The sequence below is a fragment of the Zea mays genome, chromosome 6 (assembly GCF_902167145.1).
Source record: "Zea mays cultivar B73 chromosome 6, Zm-B73-REFERENCE-NAM-5.0, whole genome shotgun sequence".
In the NCBI taxonomy this organism is placed as follows: Eukaryota; Viridiplantae; Streptophyta; class Magnoliopsida; order Poales; family Poaceae; genus Zea; species Zea mays.
In genome coordinates, this window is record NC_050101.1 from 9,157,302 (window position 1) to 9,173,577 (window position 16,276).

Sequence of the window (16,276 nt, forward strand, 5' to 3'; positions counted from 1 at the left end):
AGCAACATAAGCAGCGGTTCAACACATGGCTAATGGTGAAGGACATTCCACGTGGAGAAACAATAGAAGAACAAACCATCAAGGGCTTGGCATCTGGACCATCACGCCAGGTCACAACATGGCAAACCTATGACATTAGTGGATTCACATTTTGTACCAAGTCCAAGGACAAAAAGAGCATGTCACAAAACAGTGGTGTTCGATGCGAAGCCATAGATGATGAAACTGGTGAGATTATTACATATTTTGGCTTTATTGAGGACATATGGGAACTAGACTATGGTACATTTCAGATCTCGGTTTTCCGATGTCAATGGGTTGAAGACAAACATGTCACGGTAGACAACTATGGGGTCAGAGTTCTTGATCTAAGTAAGGTAGGTTACAAAGATGACCCATGGATCCTTGCTAATCGTGCTGCACAGGTCTTCTATGCTGAACATATCATTTCTAACAATGAGAAGAAAAGCACCGACAAACCGAAGCATGTAGTTTTTCCTGGAAAACAACAAGCTATAGGAGTTGATGGTGTATCTGATTTAGAGGATTTTAACCAGTTCAATGACATGTCTCTTTTCATAGACCATCCAACCAAGATAAGGAACGTTGAGCGAAGCATCCCACGCAATTCGATGCCCTGGGTACGCCACGATGGACAAGGCAGAACAATAGCTCCCTAGATTATATAGTTGTCATGTAATTGATTATTGTTAGGACATGTCATGTAATTGATTATTGTTAGCGACAAACCGAAGCATGTAATTTTACACGACTTTCTAGAGAGGAGAGAGAGAGGATAGAGAGAGAGAGAGGAGAGAGAGAGGATAGAGAGAGAGGATAGAGAGGAGAGAGAGAGGAGAGAGAGAGGAGAGAGAGAGGATAGAGAGGAGAGAGAGAGAGGATAGAGAGAGAGAGGATAGAGAGGAGAGAGAGAGGAGAGAGAGAGGAGAGAGAGAGGAGAGAGAGAGAGGAGAGAGAGGACAGAGAGAGGAGAGAGAGAGAGAGAGGAGAGAGAGAGGAGAGAGAGAGGAGAGAGAGAGGATAGAGAGGAGAGAGAGAGGATAGAGAGAGAGAGGATAGAGAGGAGAGAGAGAGGAGAGAGAGAGAGGAGAGAGAGAGGATAGAGAGAGAGAGGAGCTAGAGAGAGGAGCTAGAGAGAGGAGCTAGAGAGAGGATAGAGAGAGAGAGGATAGAGAGAGAGAGGAGAGAGAGGAGAGAGAGAGGATAGAGAGAGGATAGAGGAGAGAGAGGAGCTAGGGAGAGGAGAGAGAGGAGAGAGAGGAGAGAGAGGATAAAGAGAGAGGAGCTAGGGAGAGGAGAGAGAGGAGAGAGAGAGGGAGAGGGGAGAGAGAGGGAAGAGAGAGGAGGGAGAGGGAAGAGAGAGGAGAGAGAGGAGAGAGAGGGGAGAGAGAGAGAAGTAATATATAAATATATATATTATGTATACTAAATATATATATTTATATATTTAATATGTACAAAAATTTATATACTTAATGTATGAATATACAATAAAAAATAATATACTAAAAACATTTCTACTGGCGGTTGACAATGAAAACCGCCAGTAGAAATCATTTCTACTGGCGGTTGTCATAGAGAACCGCCAGTAGAAATGGCCTCCAGAGTCTGTGGATGGCATTTCTACTGGCGGTTCTCTATGACAACCGCCAGTAGAAATGATTTCTACTGGCGGTTTTCATTGTCAACCGCCAGTAGAAATATCTCCTATATAAAGGAGCGCGCGTGGGGCCGAAATTTCGCTAAGTCTTTTGGCGCCCTGTCTTTTACACTCCCGCCGTCAGGCTGCCGAATTTTCGCCCCGGCGATCTTCCTCCGTGCGCCGCCGTCGTCCACGCCGTCGTCCACGCCGTCGTCCCCGCGCCGTAGGTGAGTTCTTCTTTCTCTCTCTCTCCCTTTCTTCGTTCGCTCGGGCTCGGTCTAGGAGTGAGAGGGAAGAGAGAGGAGGGCGCGCGCCGCCGCCGCCGCCGCGCGCACGCGGGCGCCGCCGCCGTCTCTGCATAGAGTGAGAGAGAGGAGGGGCGCGCCGCCGCCGCCGAGAGGGAGGAAGAGAGAGGAAGGAGAGGGAGAGGGAAGAGAGAGGAGGGAGAGGGAGAGAGATAGAGGGAGGGAGAGGAGGGTGAGAGAGAGAGAGGAGGGAGAGGAGAGAGATAGAGAGAGGGAGAGAGATAGAGGGAGAGGAGAGAGATAGAGGGAGGGAGAGGAGGGTGAGAGAGAGAGAGGAGGGAGAGGAGAGAGATAGAGAGAGGGAGAGAGATAGAGGGAGGGAGAGGAGGGTGAGAGAGAGAGAGGAGGGAGAGGAGAGAGATAGAGAGAGGGAGAGAGATAGAGGGAGAGGAGATAGATAGAGGGAGGGAGAGGAGGGTGAGAGAGAGAGAGGAGGGAGAGGAGAGAGATAGTTAGAGGAGGGAGAGGAGAGAGAGGAGGGAGACATATGTGTGTTCATATGTGTTCAATATATATATGTGTTCATATGTGTTCAAATGTATGTGTTCAATATATATGTGTGTTCATATGTGTTCAAATGTATGTGTTCAATATATATATGTGTGTTCATATGTGTTCAAATGTATGTTCAATATATACATTGTAATTTTATCCGTCACAACTCGATAATATACATATCCGATCCGATCCGAATTCGATCTGAACTCGATAATTTCCGTACGACTCTCCCTCTCTCCCTCTCTATACGTCCTATGCGACTCTCCCTCTCTCCCTCTCCTCGTCCTATACGACTCTCCCTCTCTCCTTCTCTATACGTAACTCGATAATATCCATACGATTCTCCCTCTCTCCCTCTTTATACGTCCTATGCGACTCTCTCCCCGTCCTACACGATACTATACGACTATACGATACTATATGGTTACGGTTTAGGGTTAGGGTTATGGTTAAGGGTTAGGGTTAGGGTTAGGGTTAAGGGTTAGTGTTTAGGGTTAGGGTTAGGGTTAGGGTTAAGGGTTCGGGTTTTGGGTTAAGGGTTAGGGTTAGGGTTAGGGTTAGGGTTAAGGGTTCGGGTTTTGGGTTAAGGGTTCGGGTTTTGGGTTAGGGTTAGGGTTAGGGTTCGGGTTTTGGGTTAAGGGTTCGGGTTTTGGGTTTGGGTTAGGGTTAGGGTTAAGGGTTATAGTTAGGGTTAGGGTTTAGGGTTAAGGGTTCGGGTTTTGGGTTAGGGTTAGGGTTAAGGGTTTTGGGTTAGGGTTAAGGGTTATAGTTAGGGTTAGGGTTAGGGTTAAGGGTTAGGGTTTAGGGTTAGGGTTATAGTTAGGGTTTTGGGTTAGGGTTAGGGTTAAGGGTTATAGTTAGGGTTAGAGTTTAGGGTTAAGGGTTCGGGTTTTGGGTTAAGGGTTCGGGTTTTGGGTTAGGGTTAGGGTTAAGGGTTTTGGGTTAGGGTTAAGGGTTATAGTTAGGGTTAGGGTTAGGGTTAAGGGTTAGGGTTTAGGGTTATAGTTAGGGTTAGGGTTAGGGTTTAGGGTTAGGGTTTAGGGTTAGGGTTAAGGGTTTAGTGCCTGAGGATGTATTTAATTATACTATTTGTTAATATGAATTTAATTATTGCTTACGTTAATATGTGTTAATATGTATTTAATTATTGCTTATGTATTTGTATATATATAGCTCAATGAGTTCTCCGATCAAGGACCAAGATTTAGTGCCCGAGCACATGGACAAGAGTGTTGCTCAAGAAAAATCCAGCAGTGAAGGATATGAAACGCCTAGCGACCCTTTTCCTACCACTAGCATAGATAGGGCCGCTCTCCGTGAGTTGCAACGTGACCCTACTTATGATCCACGAGAAGCCGAGGTAAAAGTACGCATCTTTAGCTTCGTATGTGTACCCTACTGATTTCACATGCATGATCTCTTGTGCATTTTATTACATGAATAGGAGGTCATGTCTGAATTTCGTGCGATACTCGAAGAAGCCGTGGCACGAAACGAAGACGTACCAGAGCCGACCCAAGACGCACCGGAACAGACCAAGACAACAACCGAGACGTCAAGGAAAAGGAAGCAGAGCGATCGAAAAAGAGGTGATAGGGGGCTGAACAAGTTTCCCGACAAAACATACAAAATCTCAGACGTGAGCCCGAAAGGTCAGCCCCTTGCTCCAGAAGAGGCACTACCTAAGTTCCGGAATGCACTTGGGTTTTTAGTTAGAGATAATCTTGACATAACAATACGACAGTGGAGAGATGTGTCAGATGATGTCAAGAATCAAATATGGAATAAGCTATTAATGAGGTTCGTTCTGCCTCGGGGTTCAGAAGAACTCGTGAAGGAATACACGATGAAGCAGCTTGCGATAAATTTCCGAAACTGGAGGTCTGAGATGAACACAAAGTTTGCAAAGAAAGGTCTGGACCCGACCAAAAAATATAAAATCTCAGCAGGTCAGTGGGCAGTATTTTTAGAGCAGAGGAGCAGCCCTGATTTCATATCTCTAAGTGAGGCAAATTCTGAACTATCAAAGAAGAACAAGTACCGCCACCACCTAGGCACAGGTGGTTACAAGCGTCAGGTTCCTAAATGGAGACAAGAAGACGCCGAGAAGAAGGCCGCAGGGTTGCCGACGCTGTCCGAGCAACTTGGTGAAAGGGCGGCAAATTGGCTCCGTGCTAGAAAACCAAGGGAAACCGAGACCGGTGTATCTTTTGATGATCCCATTGTCGAAGAAGCGGCAAAAAACATATATACAATGGCAGCTAAGCAGAGCGAAGGAACTTTTAAGCCACAAAGGGAAAGAGACATCCTAACGGCTGGTCTCGGTAACCCTGAGCATCCTGGCCGTGTACGAGGAATCTCGTCTAAGGAAGGATGGAAGGAAGGATTCGGACAACAGTGGGAAGGTCTGTACAGGAAACGTGATCGATACAAGGAAGAGATGGCGGATTATTTTAAGTTGGAGGCCAAGAAAGAGTTCAAAGCCATGATGTCTCAAATGCTATCGAATCCTCCTCCAGAATTGATGCAACAGTTGGCGAGTGCGATGTCTGTTCAACAGATGACCACTCCACAAATACAAATAATTCCAGCAGCTCAACCGCCGGCTTCCACAGATTGTACGACATTACCAAGCTCTGTTGCTTCAACGGGAAATAAGGACCGTTATCCAGTTGATGACATGCCTAAAAAATATGTGCCGGGCAGACCTCTGCTACCTCTTGAGAAACTAAGAAAGGTCCCGGCTGGTGTTAAAAGGTTGCATGACTGGTACATGCGGGCATCATCGGTTGGCATCGACACCATCAGTGTGCATATACCAGACCATGCTTTTATTGGTTCGAACCAAAAGGTCGTTGTTACATTCGAGGACATGTGGTTAATGATGAACCTTCAGAGACTCGACGTGCAACTTGTAACGATGTTTGCATTGTAAGTGTCGCTCATACTTCCACATATGTGTGTTATTATTAGTGAGCTGTATAAAATTTCAATATCTGACATGCACGTGTGACTTGCAGAATGCAACATGATCAGCAGGAGATTCTTTACGGTACCAAGCCCAATGCTAGTGCCAGTAAAAGGGTTGGGTATCTCAACCCAATACTTATATCCGAGGAAAGCCACACTTTTAGAATCGGGAAAGACAACGATGAAATAAGGGGAAAGACGGACGAAGAAGTTGAGAAGCGTATAAAGGAAATGAAGAAGGATTTTGAAGCTCGATACGCCACATACATAGGACATGCAATGCTTCAATTTCAAGACAGGGAAGCCATAATGGCCCCGTACAACTTTAAGTAAGTGTGATTTTGCATAAATAAAATTAATAATTTCAATACACATGCATCACAAATTTGATTCGTACAGGGACCACTGGATATGCTTCCTCATTTATCCTAAGGTTGGAAAGGTGCTGGTGCTCGACTCCTTGAACTTCGACCCTTCGACATATGCAACATTCCTCAGCATCTTAGAGCTGTAAGCCTTTTCTATGCATGCATACTTTTATCGATTAAAATTTGAGAATAACATGGTGATTCTATTTGAGATCACAGTGCTTATAGATTCTATAAGATGAAAGGTGGAAAGTACGACCTGTCGAAAAAACTCGTGCCACTAGACATCCATCATCACTGGCCGGTAAGTATGTGATTTTATGAATACATATCATACACAATGTTGCAACTAAATAACCAATCTCCCGTTATGTAGTGCCACAAGCAACCACAAGGATCGGTCCTATGTGGATTCTATGCGTGCGAGTTCATGAGAGTGAACGGACGATACATCACGAACCCTGACAAGGTATTATTAGTAATAGTTAAGTATGTATTTATGTCATTAAAGATGCAAATGTGTTATTATTGAGTATAAATAGATAATGTTTATAAAATTCCTTTACAGCAATTTCAACGAGGAAACCCGGAGAACTTGACCGAAGCTGCATTGTATGGCATAGTCGAGGACCTCTGCACATTCATATTGAAAGAGGTCATTCCCGCAGAAGGAAAATATCACGATGCTTCCGGGACATTAGCTTTGCCAGAGTTCAGAATACTAACAGAAATTAGTAGATTATCTCTTAGCCGAGATAGTTATTAGAGCTTAGGTGAAAACTTATGATGTATAGAATGCATGAAGCATATATGGTTGTAAACAGAATACTTTGATGTATATAAATGTATGATAGAATTTAATTTCATGTTGCTTTCAATATCAATATAGATATATATATATATATGTTTGTGTGTGTGTAAATAAATATATATATATAATTCAGTATTGTTTGAAATTTTGAAAAAAGGCGGGAAAACTTCCACTGGCGGTTTTATAAAGAAAACCGCCAGTGAAAAGTGCATTTCCACTGGCGGTTCGTTAAGAAAACCGCCAGTGTAAATGCATTTCCACTGGCGGTTTTCTTTATTCAGCCGCCAGTGGAAATGCACTTTTCACTGGCGGTTCGTTAAGAAAACCGCCAGTGAAAATGCACTTTTCACTGGCGGTTCCAAAATAACCGCCAGTGGAAATGCTGATTTCCACTGACCCCTAGCACTGGCGGTACTGAAAAACGCCAGTGTAAATATGTTTAGAACCGCCACTATAGAGCTTCTGTGTACTAGTGCGTCCTTGTGGTGGTGGTGCTGCTGCAGCCCCGCGTGTCGTACGTGGCGGTGCGGGCGGGCTGGCAGTGCTCTGCGCCTACCCGTTCCGCGTGCCCGCCAGGGGCGTCCTCCCGCTGGCGTACGTGGTGCGCGCGCAGGGCGCCCCGCTGGGCGACGCCGGCAGCGCCGCCATGGAGGCCGCGCTCCGCGACGGCGTGGTGCCGTTCCGGGTGGATGGGGAGGCCCGGACGCGATGGAAGGTCGCGGGGATCATCGACGTCGACCAGTGGACGCGCCTGGCGTGCCAGCTCCGCTTCTTCTGGCCCAACGGCACCGTGCTCCCCTTCAGATGCATCTCCAAGTCCAAGTTCTTGTTCTTCTGACCGCTGTGCCCTCTGTATTGTCTAGTGGCTACTCTTCTGACCTCAGTTCCATGGCCGAGCGTGAGCGTGACGGATCAAGATTCAGGAACAGCAAATGGCTTCATCGTTTTCTTTCTTGTCTTGGATTCGTTCAGTTATTAATTCACCCCCATGTCGCATGTATAGGTCGGCAAAAAAAGATTTTGTCTTGGGTTCTTTCTTATTGCATTTTACGCTTCCACTAAAAAGCAAGTTCCACATTCGTCGTTTTAAAACAGATCATTGATTTACGCTAAAATCCGTATCCATTTACGCTGTTTCGGATCACGTCTTACGCTTAAATCCACCTGACCTAGAACCCGAGCACGATCGGAGCGCGATTTTGATGTCGTAATTTAGGCCACATTCGTTGTTACGAAATAGATTGATGATGTACGATAAAATTTGTACCCATTTACGCTGTTTGGTTCACGTTTTACGCTGAAATTTGACCAAGCCAAAATCCGTGCACGATCGAACGTGATCAATCTACGCTGTTTTAGCTAATATAGGATTTACGCTAAATTTCGTATTCATTTACGATGTTTTAGCTCACGTTTTACGCCGGAATCTGCCCTAGCCAGAACCCGCGCACGATTGGGTGCACGTGATTTTCACGCCGTAATTTTGGGCTTCGTTTGCTGTTACAAAACAGATATATGATTTACGCTAAATTTCGTACTCATTTACGATGTTTTAGCTCACGTTTTACGCTGGAATCCGCCCGAGCAGAACCCGCGAACTGCGGCTGTAAATTAAAATTTATTTCCTTCTACTAATGATCCTCGAACCGTAACTGTCCCTTTATTTACGCGATTATGCAGCACGTCTTTCCTTATATCAAACTGGGCAAGATTTATATAATGCATGGTTTATGCTATCATGTTACACATCGTTATGCAGTCGTAAACGGTGTGCACATGGTAATATTCGTTTCCGTGAGTCAAGGTACAAAATATCCCTTCTATGCATGATTTATGCACATTACTACATATATTTATGTGTGCGTATTTGTTTTCTCCCGTAACTGCGCCTTTATTTACGCGCATGAAGAGCACGTCTTTCCTTATCTCAAAACCAGTGGGAGATTTTAAATGTTTGCATGGTTTACGCTATCATGTATCACAACGTTATACAGTCGTAAACGTCTAGCACATGCAAATATTCGTGCGCGCGATTCCTGGCATGCAAAGATTCCATTTATGCATGAGTTATGCACATTTGTACACATATTTATGGTTGCGTAATTGCATGTCGCGTGTAAGACGGGATACGTGGTTATCCTTTGCATAAATGGTGCAGGCTGGCGTCCAGTGGGCCGAACGCGACCCGATCGGTCTCCCTGGCTGGAGCTTCGCCCACTAACGGAAGCCCAGGGCTTCCATTACCTCTTCCCTATATATATATATATATATATATATATATATATATATATATATATATATATATATATATATATATATATATATATATATATATATATATATATATATATATATACACACACACGTATGGATCATAAATGACCTACTTCCCTTGTCGATCGACGCACACATATACCTGACAAATAGACGAGAAGGGGTGTGTGTGTGTGTGTTGGGGGGTAGTACAAGTCACGGGTATCCCTCAGGTTCGTACATCGAATATTATGGAGATGTTCTAACTTCTTCCAAAGGAAAACCCCACAAATTAAAGGACAACACTATACTATTACGCACATACAATAGTGCTTACTTGCATTGTATGCTAGGATTAGTGGTAGTAACGGGCTCTAAATATTACACTATAAAATTTAGAGATTGAATCATATTAGAATCACCAGGCAGTTAGGGCACACAAGCTGTAGCAAACAGCGGCACATGCCTTAACTTACCGGCATATGCATGGAAAGAATTCCCCACAAGGACATCGTCCTATCTAGATGTAGATTAATGTCAGCGTGTCCACAGTTCCGCTACCGTACACATACGGATACGGTGCAAACCCTAGCTAGCTATATGTGTGTATAGGGTAAACGTGCAGACCAGTCTCGAGTGAAAAAATAAATAAGGGTTAGTTTGAAAACTCCATTTTTTCAAGAGATTTCTTTTTTTAAGGGAAAATAAACTAATTTCTCTAAAAAAATGGAAATCCGATTCTTTGGAAAAAAAATGATGTTTCCAAACCAGCCCTAAATGTTGGGTTCAAAATATGTTGCAAAATTTTCCTTTGCAACGTAAGTTTCATTCACACTTGCACTGCTTGGTGTTGTACAGATATACAGGCTCTATCTCCCACGGTTGTCCCTACTAGCACGCATTTTTTTTACAGATAGCTCCTATTTCTAATATAGACATAGAAAACCGTATATGTAATCTTGACAGGGAGTACTATAGCTAAACAACCGTTGCTGACAATTAATTTTTAGTGTCGTCGGTTCCGTTTTAAAAAACCATTGTTAGAAATATATGTATCCATTTCTAGGGGCGGTTTTATCAAGAAAACCATCCCTAAAAGGATTTTAGTGATAGACCACCTTATCAAACCGTCTCTATATATAATTAAGAACCAGATTATATATCAAACATGTTCTGTTAAAAGAACCGTGACTGGAATTCATCTCTTAGTTGACCAGTTCTAAAAATAAAGCCCTACAAGTCCTCTTCTTTCTCCCTCCTCGTGACTAAAAGACTTAAAGGCAAGAACTTACAAAAAAAAGTCGACAATGTTTTGCAATTTCAACTTTTTTGGGTTTAAGAGATGAGTTTGTGCTATCTTTATTTTTTCCCCTCAAATTTTACCTATATATTTCTTTCACTAGTTTTTTTTGTCACGTAGATCCAGATCTAGGAAGACATCATGTTTTGCATTATTTATTTTTGCTAGTAATTTAGACTAGTTATTTTCCTCAACTTTTTTTGGGACGATGAAAATGCTTGATGTACTTTTCCACACGAGGGGTTCAGAATGGTGGATGCATGTGACGATGCTTCTTAGGAGGCAGGAAAATTACCGAGACTAATCTATCTCACACGCCGTGTGTTTGGAGTTTGGGACCATTATATTGCATGCATGCATAGAAGAAGCACCGGCACATTGTCCCACTCCACCGATGTGCAGTGTATAGCTTGAACTAGCTGGCTTCGATCGAATTATAAATGTTTGTTTCTTATTTTAACCCAAAAACCAATATTTAATAGACGATGAATGTTCAGAAGCTATATTCTACCAATGGCAGAGACGTTGAAACGTACGTACGTGTTCACTTGATTAATTAGTCATAGAAACGTACGTTGTCGTGTGGTCGTGTGTTCATTTGTCACGTACGCCTGGTCGATCTCTTGCCGTACGTACGCGTGTGACAAAAGTATCTAGTTTCATTTCTAAAAATTTAATTCGGCGTGCTTTTTCTAATTAGGCGTATACACGAATACATCTTGTATTATATCTCAAAGGTTAAAATACAAAAAAAATCCCTTTGGCTTCTAGCTACACCTAAACAATATAAACATTTTTATATCTGAAGTGAACATTCACGCATGCCATTCCAACTATCTCGAAGGCACTGCTCAAATTTATGGAAATGTCTCATATGCAACCCGGTGTAACCGTGACTAAGACACAACCATAGAGGTGAGAGGACCTTTTTAAAAATAATTTTTTTTCAAAAATAAATAAATTTCCCACCTCTCTGCATTTTTCTAAAAAAAAGACTTTTCGCCTTCATATCTATGTCTTAGTTGTACGGTTGCATCAACAACTCAACTCGGATTGTCCCTGTTACGTTGTCCAAATTTATAGGCCAGCGTTGAAGTTGTCTTAGCAGAATCGTAGAAGTTCCCTTCCCCTCTCATTTCCTATAGCCAGGTGCTTCCTACCTGTAGCAGGCAGTTCTCTCCTGCTTTTTGCCCGGACCAGTCAGCCACTATACTTACATGATGACACATACAAATACATACACATATCTACTATGTGGAGAAGTTACGTGAGAGAGTACTGATCTGATAGTCTTTTTCTCTTTGTGTATATATTTACATAACTACACAACCTGTGTGATGTGATCTCTTGCTAGCTAGCTTCTCTCTAGAGATGTACATAAAGCCCGCGGCCCCGTAGCCCTCTTTCTTTGTCCGATACTAGTCCGGCTCAACCTGGTTTCCTACGTGCTTGTGTCGGCCCGACACAAAGGGACAGGGCGGGCCCATGCATAGTAGTGAGCCTGTTGGGCCGACCCGGCACGACCCGCTTTTAATGGTCGACCCACTTCTCGTTCGTTATATATAAAATCCTAATTAACAACTAATTGCACAAAAGACTCATTTAAGTTGCCCGACCTATTTAGCGGCCTGACCTAGCGTCGTACCTGGCTAGCCATGTTTAGATGTGAGCCCGCGGGCCTTCAAGACCCGACCCGATTTTCTAACCGTGACTGGTGGACTATGTACGTACTTACTGGGTCAGGCTTCACCGGGACCGTGTCGAGCCGGGCCTGGAAGCCCGTTTGTACATCTCTACTTCTCTCTGCCTGTGTATATATACATGTAGAGGTTGCTTAGCTAAAAGTAACAGCCATTAATACCTGCACATATCAATAGGACGACGACACTGCCGATCCTCATCGTCAATTGGCGTGCTGTCTAATTTGAGTTTTAATTAGGCATATAGTCTTCTCCGTCTCTCTTTGCCCGGCCCTCCTTCACCACCACCAGTAGCAGCGCACCACCACTTGCAAGCAGCAGTCAATCTCATTCGCCCGTCCAAGAGCGAGCTAGAGAGGAGAATACCGCACCGCACAACCGTATAGGCCGGCCGGCCGTCCGGCCATCCGTCCACTTGTGTACATGTCTAGCTAGGTGGGTCTCCATCCATCGATCTGTGTCGTCTCTGTGTGTGGCGTGTGGGTGTAGTTAGGGCTGGTGGTCTTGTACTACCTAGTCGACCTCTTCTTCTTTCTCCCCTCCTCCTGACCTCCTCCTCCTCCTGCGTGCTATAAAGAAGCTAGGCTGCGTGGACGGGAGGGTAATGACACGAGCAGCAGCATCAGGCCGCCGTCGACCGAGCTCGAGCATGGGGGGAGCATCCGGAGGCGACCAGCAGCCGCAGCAGCACGGCGGCGCCGACGACGCAGACGATGGGCACCTGCAGCAAGCAAGCGGAGGCGACATGGTGATGCCCGGGTTCCGGTTCCACCCCACGGAGGAAGAGCTCATCGACTTCTACCTCCGCCGTAGGGTGGAGGGCAAGCGCTTCAACATCGAGCTCATCAACCTCGTCGACCTCTACCGTTACGACCCATGGGATCTCCCTGGTAATTAACCACACAAGCATAGCAAGCAAGCAAGCAGCATGTGAACGACTGCTACCAGTAGACCAGCACCAGCATCAGCTAGCTATAGCGAGCTCCTCTCTCCTTCTGCCAATAAAGGAGTAATAGTAGCCAAGGGGATCTGGCATATATGCATGATTTCATGCATGTGATCCGCCGACCGCCTTTATAATTTTCTGCTGCTCTTCTTTTCATCTCATGTGAGCCTTAGCTTTATATTTTATAGCCTGCCTGCTTTATTTTCCATGAACGCATGCGATGATGGGGTTTTTTTTTGGTTCGCTTTTTAGTTGTGTGCATGTGTCTGTCTACTAGCTACTCCATGGATATAGATGGACGCTCATCGTCATCTCATGCTCACCGCCGCACACGTACGTACTGCAGCTCTGGCCTCCATTGGGGACAAGGAGTGGTACTTCTACGTGCCGAGAGACCGCAAGTACCGCAACGGCGACCGCCCCAACCGGGTGACGCCGTCGGGCTACTGGAAGGCCACGGGGGCCGACCGGACGGTGTACGTCGAGGTCAAGCGGCCGATCGGGCTCAAGAAGACGCTGGTATTCTACGTGGGGAAGGCGCCCAAGGGACTTAGGAGCAGCTGGATCATGAACGAGTATCGCCTTCCTTCCGGCGAGGCTGACCGCTACCAAAAGGTAGGAATTAAAACCTGTCGTTTATTAGCTTAGCTTTTAATTTTCCGTGCATGCATCTGCTAACAAGCAGTATATATAAATAAAGATGATTTCTTTTTTGAGAAATTTTAACTCTATTTGTTTCCCTTAATTCTATCTTTCCTTTCGGCGATGGATATGATCCTCTCGCTCTGCATAGCTGCTTCAGTTCTCTTATCTGCCGTTTCCCTCAATTATTGATTTGAGTCGTTTTTCTTTTTAGTTCTTTGAGAGAGATGTTGGCGCAAAGCTAGCACACAAAGTTTGAAAGATGCCTCTACTCTACTGCTTAAAATCCCCCCACTTTCCAGAGACGACGAAGTTTTAATTCTGAAACGAAGAATTCCCCACTTTTGGCGGACTAGCTTGGGGTTCTAGTTTTTTTTTTATGATTCCTAGCTTCTGTTCGTGATCGCCGCCTGTCGTACGTGTGTGTGTCTATATATATATATATATATATATATATATATATATATATATATATATATATATATATATATATATATATATATATGCAAACACTACCCTTGTTGATTAAAAAGCAGAGTGCACACAGTGTGAATTGCAAGATCTAGCTAAGTTAATTAGTTAGGTTATCCCCATCACTAAAACAACAAAAAAGGTATCACGGTTTTTCTTCAGTAGTACTCACATCTGATCTCCGAGCGTTTTTAGAACTAACAGAGGAGGAGAACTAGAAATTTTCTTCGAGTTCCTGTGAACGGATCGGATGTGCTACTCCCTTCTTTTTCTGCATGATTTTTCCTTTGCAAAGACCGTCCATACGATAGATCGTCGCACCGTTCAGATGTAAAAAGTTTTTGCAACCCATTTTTTCAAGATCTGCACATATTTGGGATAATAGCTACTCAAAAGAGAAAACTGCTACTTTCATGGTTCTCAAACAGTCAACTGTAGATACGACACAACATCCATCAGATCCAAATTTATTGATGATTTGGAGTACTGCTGTGTGCCTATGTGTTTAGTGTAACATGAACCACAACCTCCTTCAAAACAAAACATTTTAAAGTGGCATTTTTATTCTATGTACAAACTTTCCTCTATTTCAATATATAACCATAGTGCATGCATATATATTTAATTAAATCACTTGCGCATAAGAAAAATTTTCAGTCTTTCTTCTAACTACATGAGTTCATTATCTTTTAGGATTTATTAGGAACAGCAATTTATTTATTTTTATTAATCTTAATTAGTTCATCTTCATATCATATATATAGGAAATTTCTCTTTGCAAAGTGTACAAACGACCAGGGATCGAGGACAACTTTCACCTCAGCACCACCACGGCAAGATCATCTGGCTCAAAGGCAGCAGCAAACATGGACAAGAAGCACCACCGGACGTCGGCGTCGCCCCGCCTGGCGCCGATGTTCGACGGTGGCCACTCATCAGCTCACATGAACAAGCCATACGGTGGAGCAAACACCGCCATAGCCATAACATCATCAGCTGCAGCTCGAGCAGTAACAATGGTGCCTCAGACGTCAATGTTCCTATCAACACCCTCACTTAGCTCCACCACGTCGACGGAGGAGGACGGTACATCACTCTACCTCATGAAGGGTGCTAATAACTCACCGATGTTGCATTCTTCCACACATGCCCTGCTTAATGCAAACTCGGCTACAATGGCAACAATTCCAATAGATGAGCTGAGTAGGGCAATCGGATCATATAGTAGCCAAGGAAACCCTAACCATCCCTTGCCATCACAAGGTCCATTGCTTCCTTTTCCTAGTATGGAAAAGATTTGGGATTGGAATCCACTCCTAGAATCTCCCAAGGTTTGCACAAGCTTCAAGTGACTTCCAAGTGACTCGAAGCATATATATGCATGCATGCTTGCACGTATTATATATATGAATACAGGTGTGTGTATATGTGCAGGCGCCACAAAATTATTATTTGGGCTAGAATATGGTTAAGATGTAATGGAATATATAGGGTGAGTTAGTTCTAGTCCTATGCAATGCATGCTCCGCTATATTAATCAGTTCACCATCTCCACACATCAATAGTTGGTGTAACGATATGTTAATTTCTATTATTTGATAATGCAGACCTTGTAGTTGAACTCGATTAAATTAAAGATGGAATAAATATTATTTGGTCACCTGGTCTTAGGCTTATATATGTATGTTTCAGTGATCATTTCAACTTAATTTTATTGTCCCACCAGCATTATTAGTTTACATATTTCATGTTTCCATGAAATGACAAAAGGACGTATGCAAATATGTCCATATATTATATATATTGAGATTTGTACATGTGCACCGTTGAAAAATAAACCTTATTTTGTTATTGGCATGTTCTAACTGGTTTCTTTATTAAGTGATTTTGTATTATCATGTGCATATTAGCTAGGTTCTTAGTTCTGAAAACCAGGAAGTCCAGTAATATATTTGGAACTAGCTAGCTAGGAGGTCGTCATCCCCCTTTTGATACATGGATTAGAAATGAAATAATGATCATGTGATGTTTGGAACCAAAATCATTAACAACAGTAAGAACCATTGTAGTGTAGGACATACTCCGTATCCATTCTTCATGATATGCCAATAATCATAAGGTAGACTTTGAATCATTCTATTGATTAAGAGAATATAGCCACAATAAGAATGACTTTTTTCTCCAACAAAACTTGATTGAGGCACAAACATAAAATATAGTGCCTCAAGATCTTGGCCACCTAGCATATATAAATAAACAGGAGAGAGATCTTTGTAGAAGCTGGCACTAGTTTACTCCATTATTATCCAATCTAAAGAAGAAAAAAGACCGGAGAAGATTGATCTGCCA

General features: G+C 43.5%; 1 protein-coding gene across 1 annotated transcript; it reads left to right on the forward strand.

Annotated features, from left to right (window-relative positions):
* The first annotated feature begins 12,276 nt into the window (after positions 1-12,276).
* On the forward strand, positions 12,277-15,792 carry LOC103628970 (NAC domain-containing protein 35). Its single transcript, XM_008650167.3, has 3 exons — positions 12,277-12,758; positions 13,161-13,429; positions 14,692-15,792. The coding sequence occupies exons 1-3, from the start codon at positions 12,473-12,475 to the stop codon at positions 15,277-15,279; spliced, it is 1,143 nt and encodes a 380-aa protein (XP_008648389.1). The 5' UTR covers positions 12,277-12,472; the 3' UTR covers positions 15,280-15,792.
* The last annotated feature ends 484 nt before the right edge of the window (positions 15,793-16,276 follow it).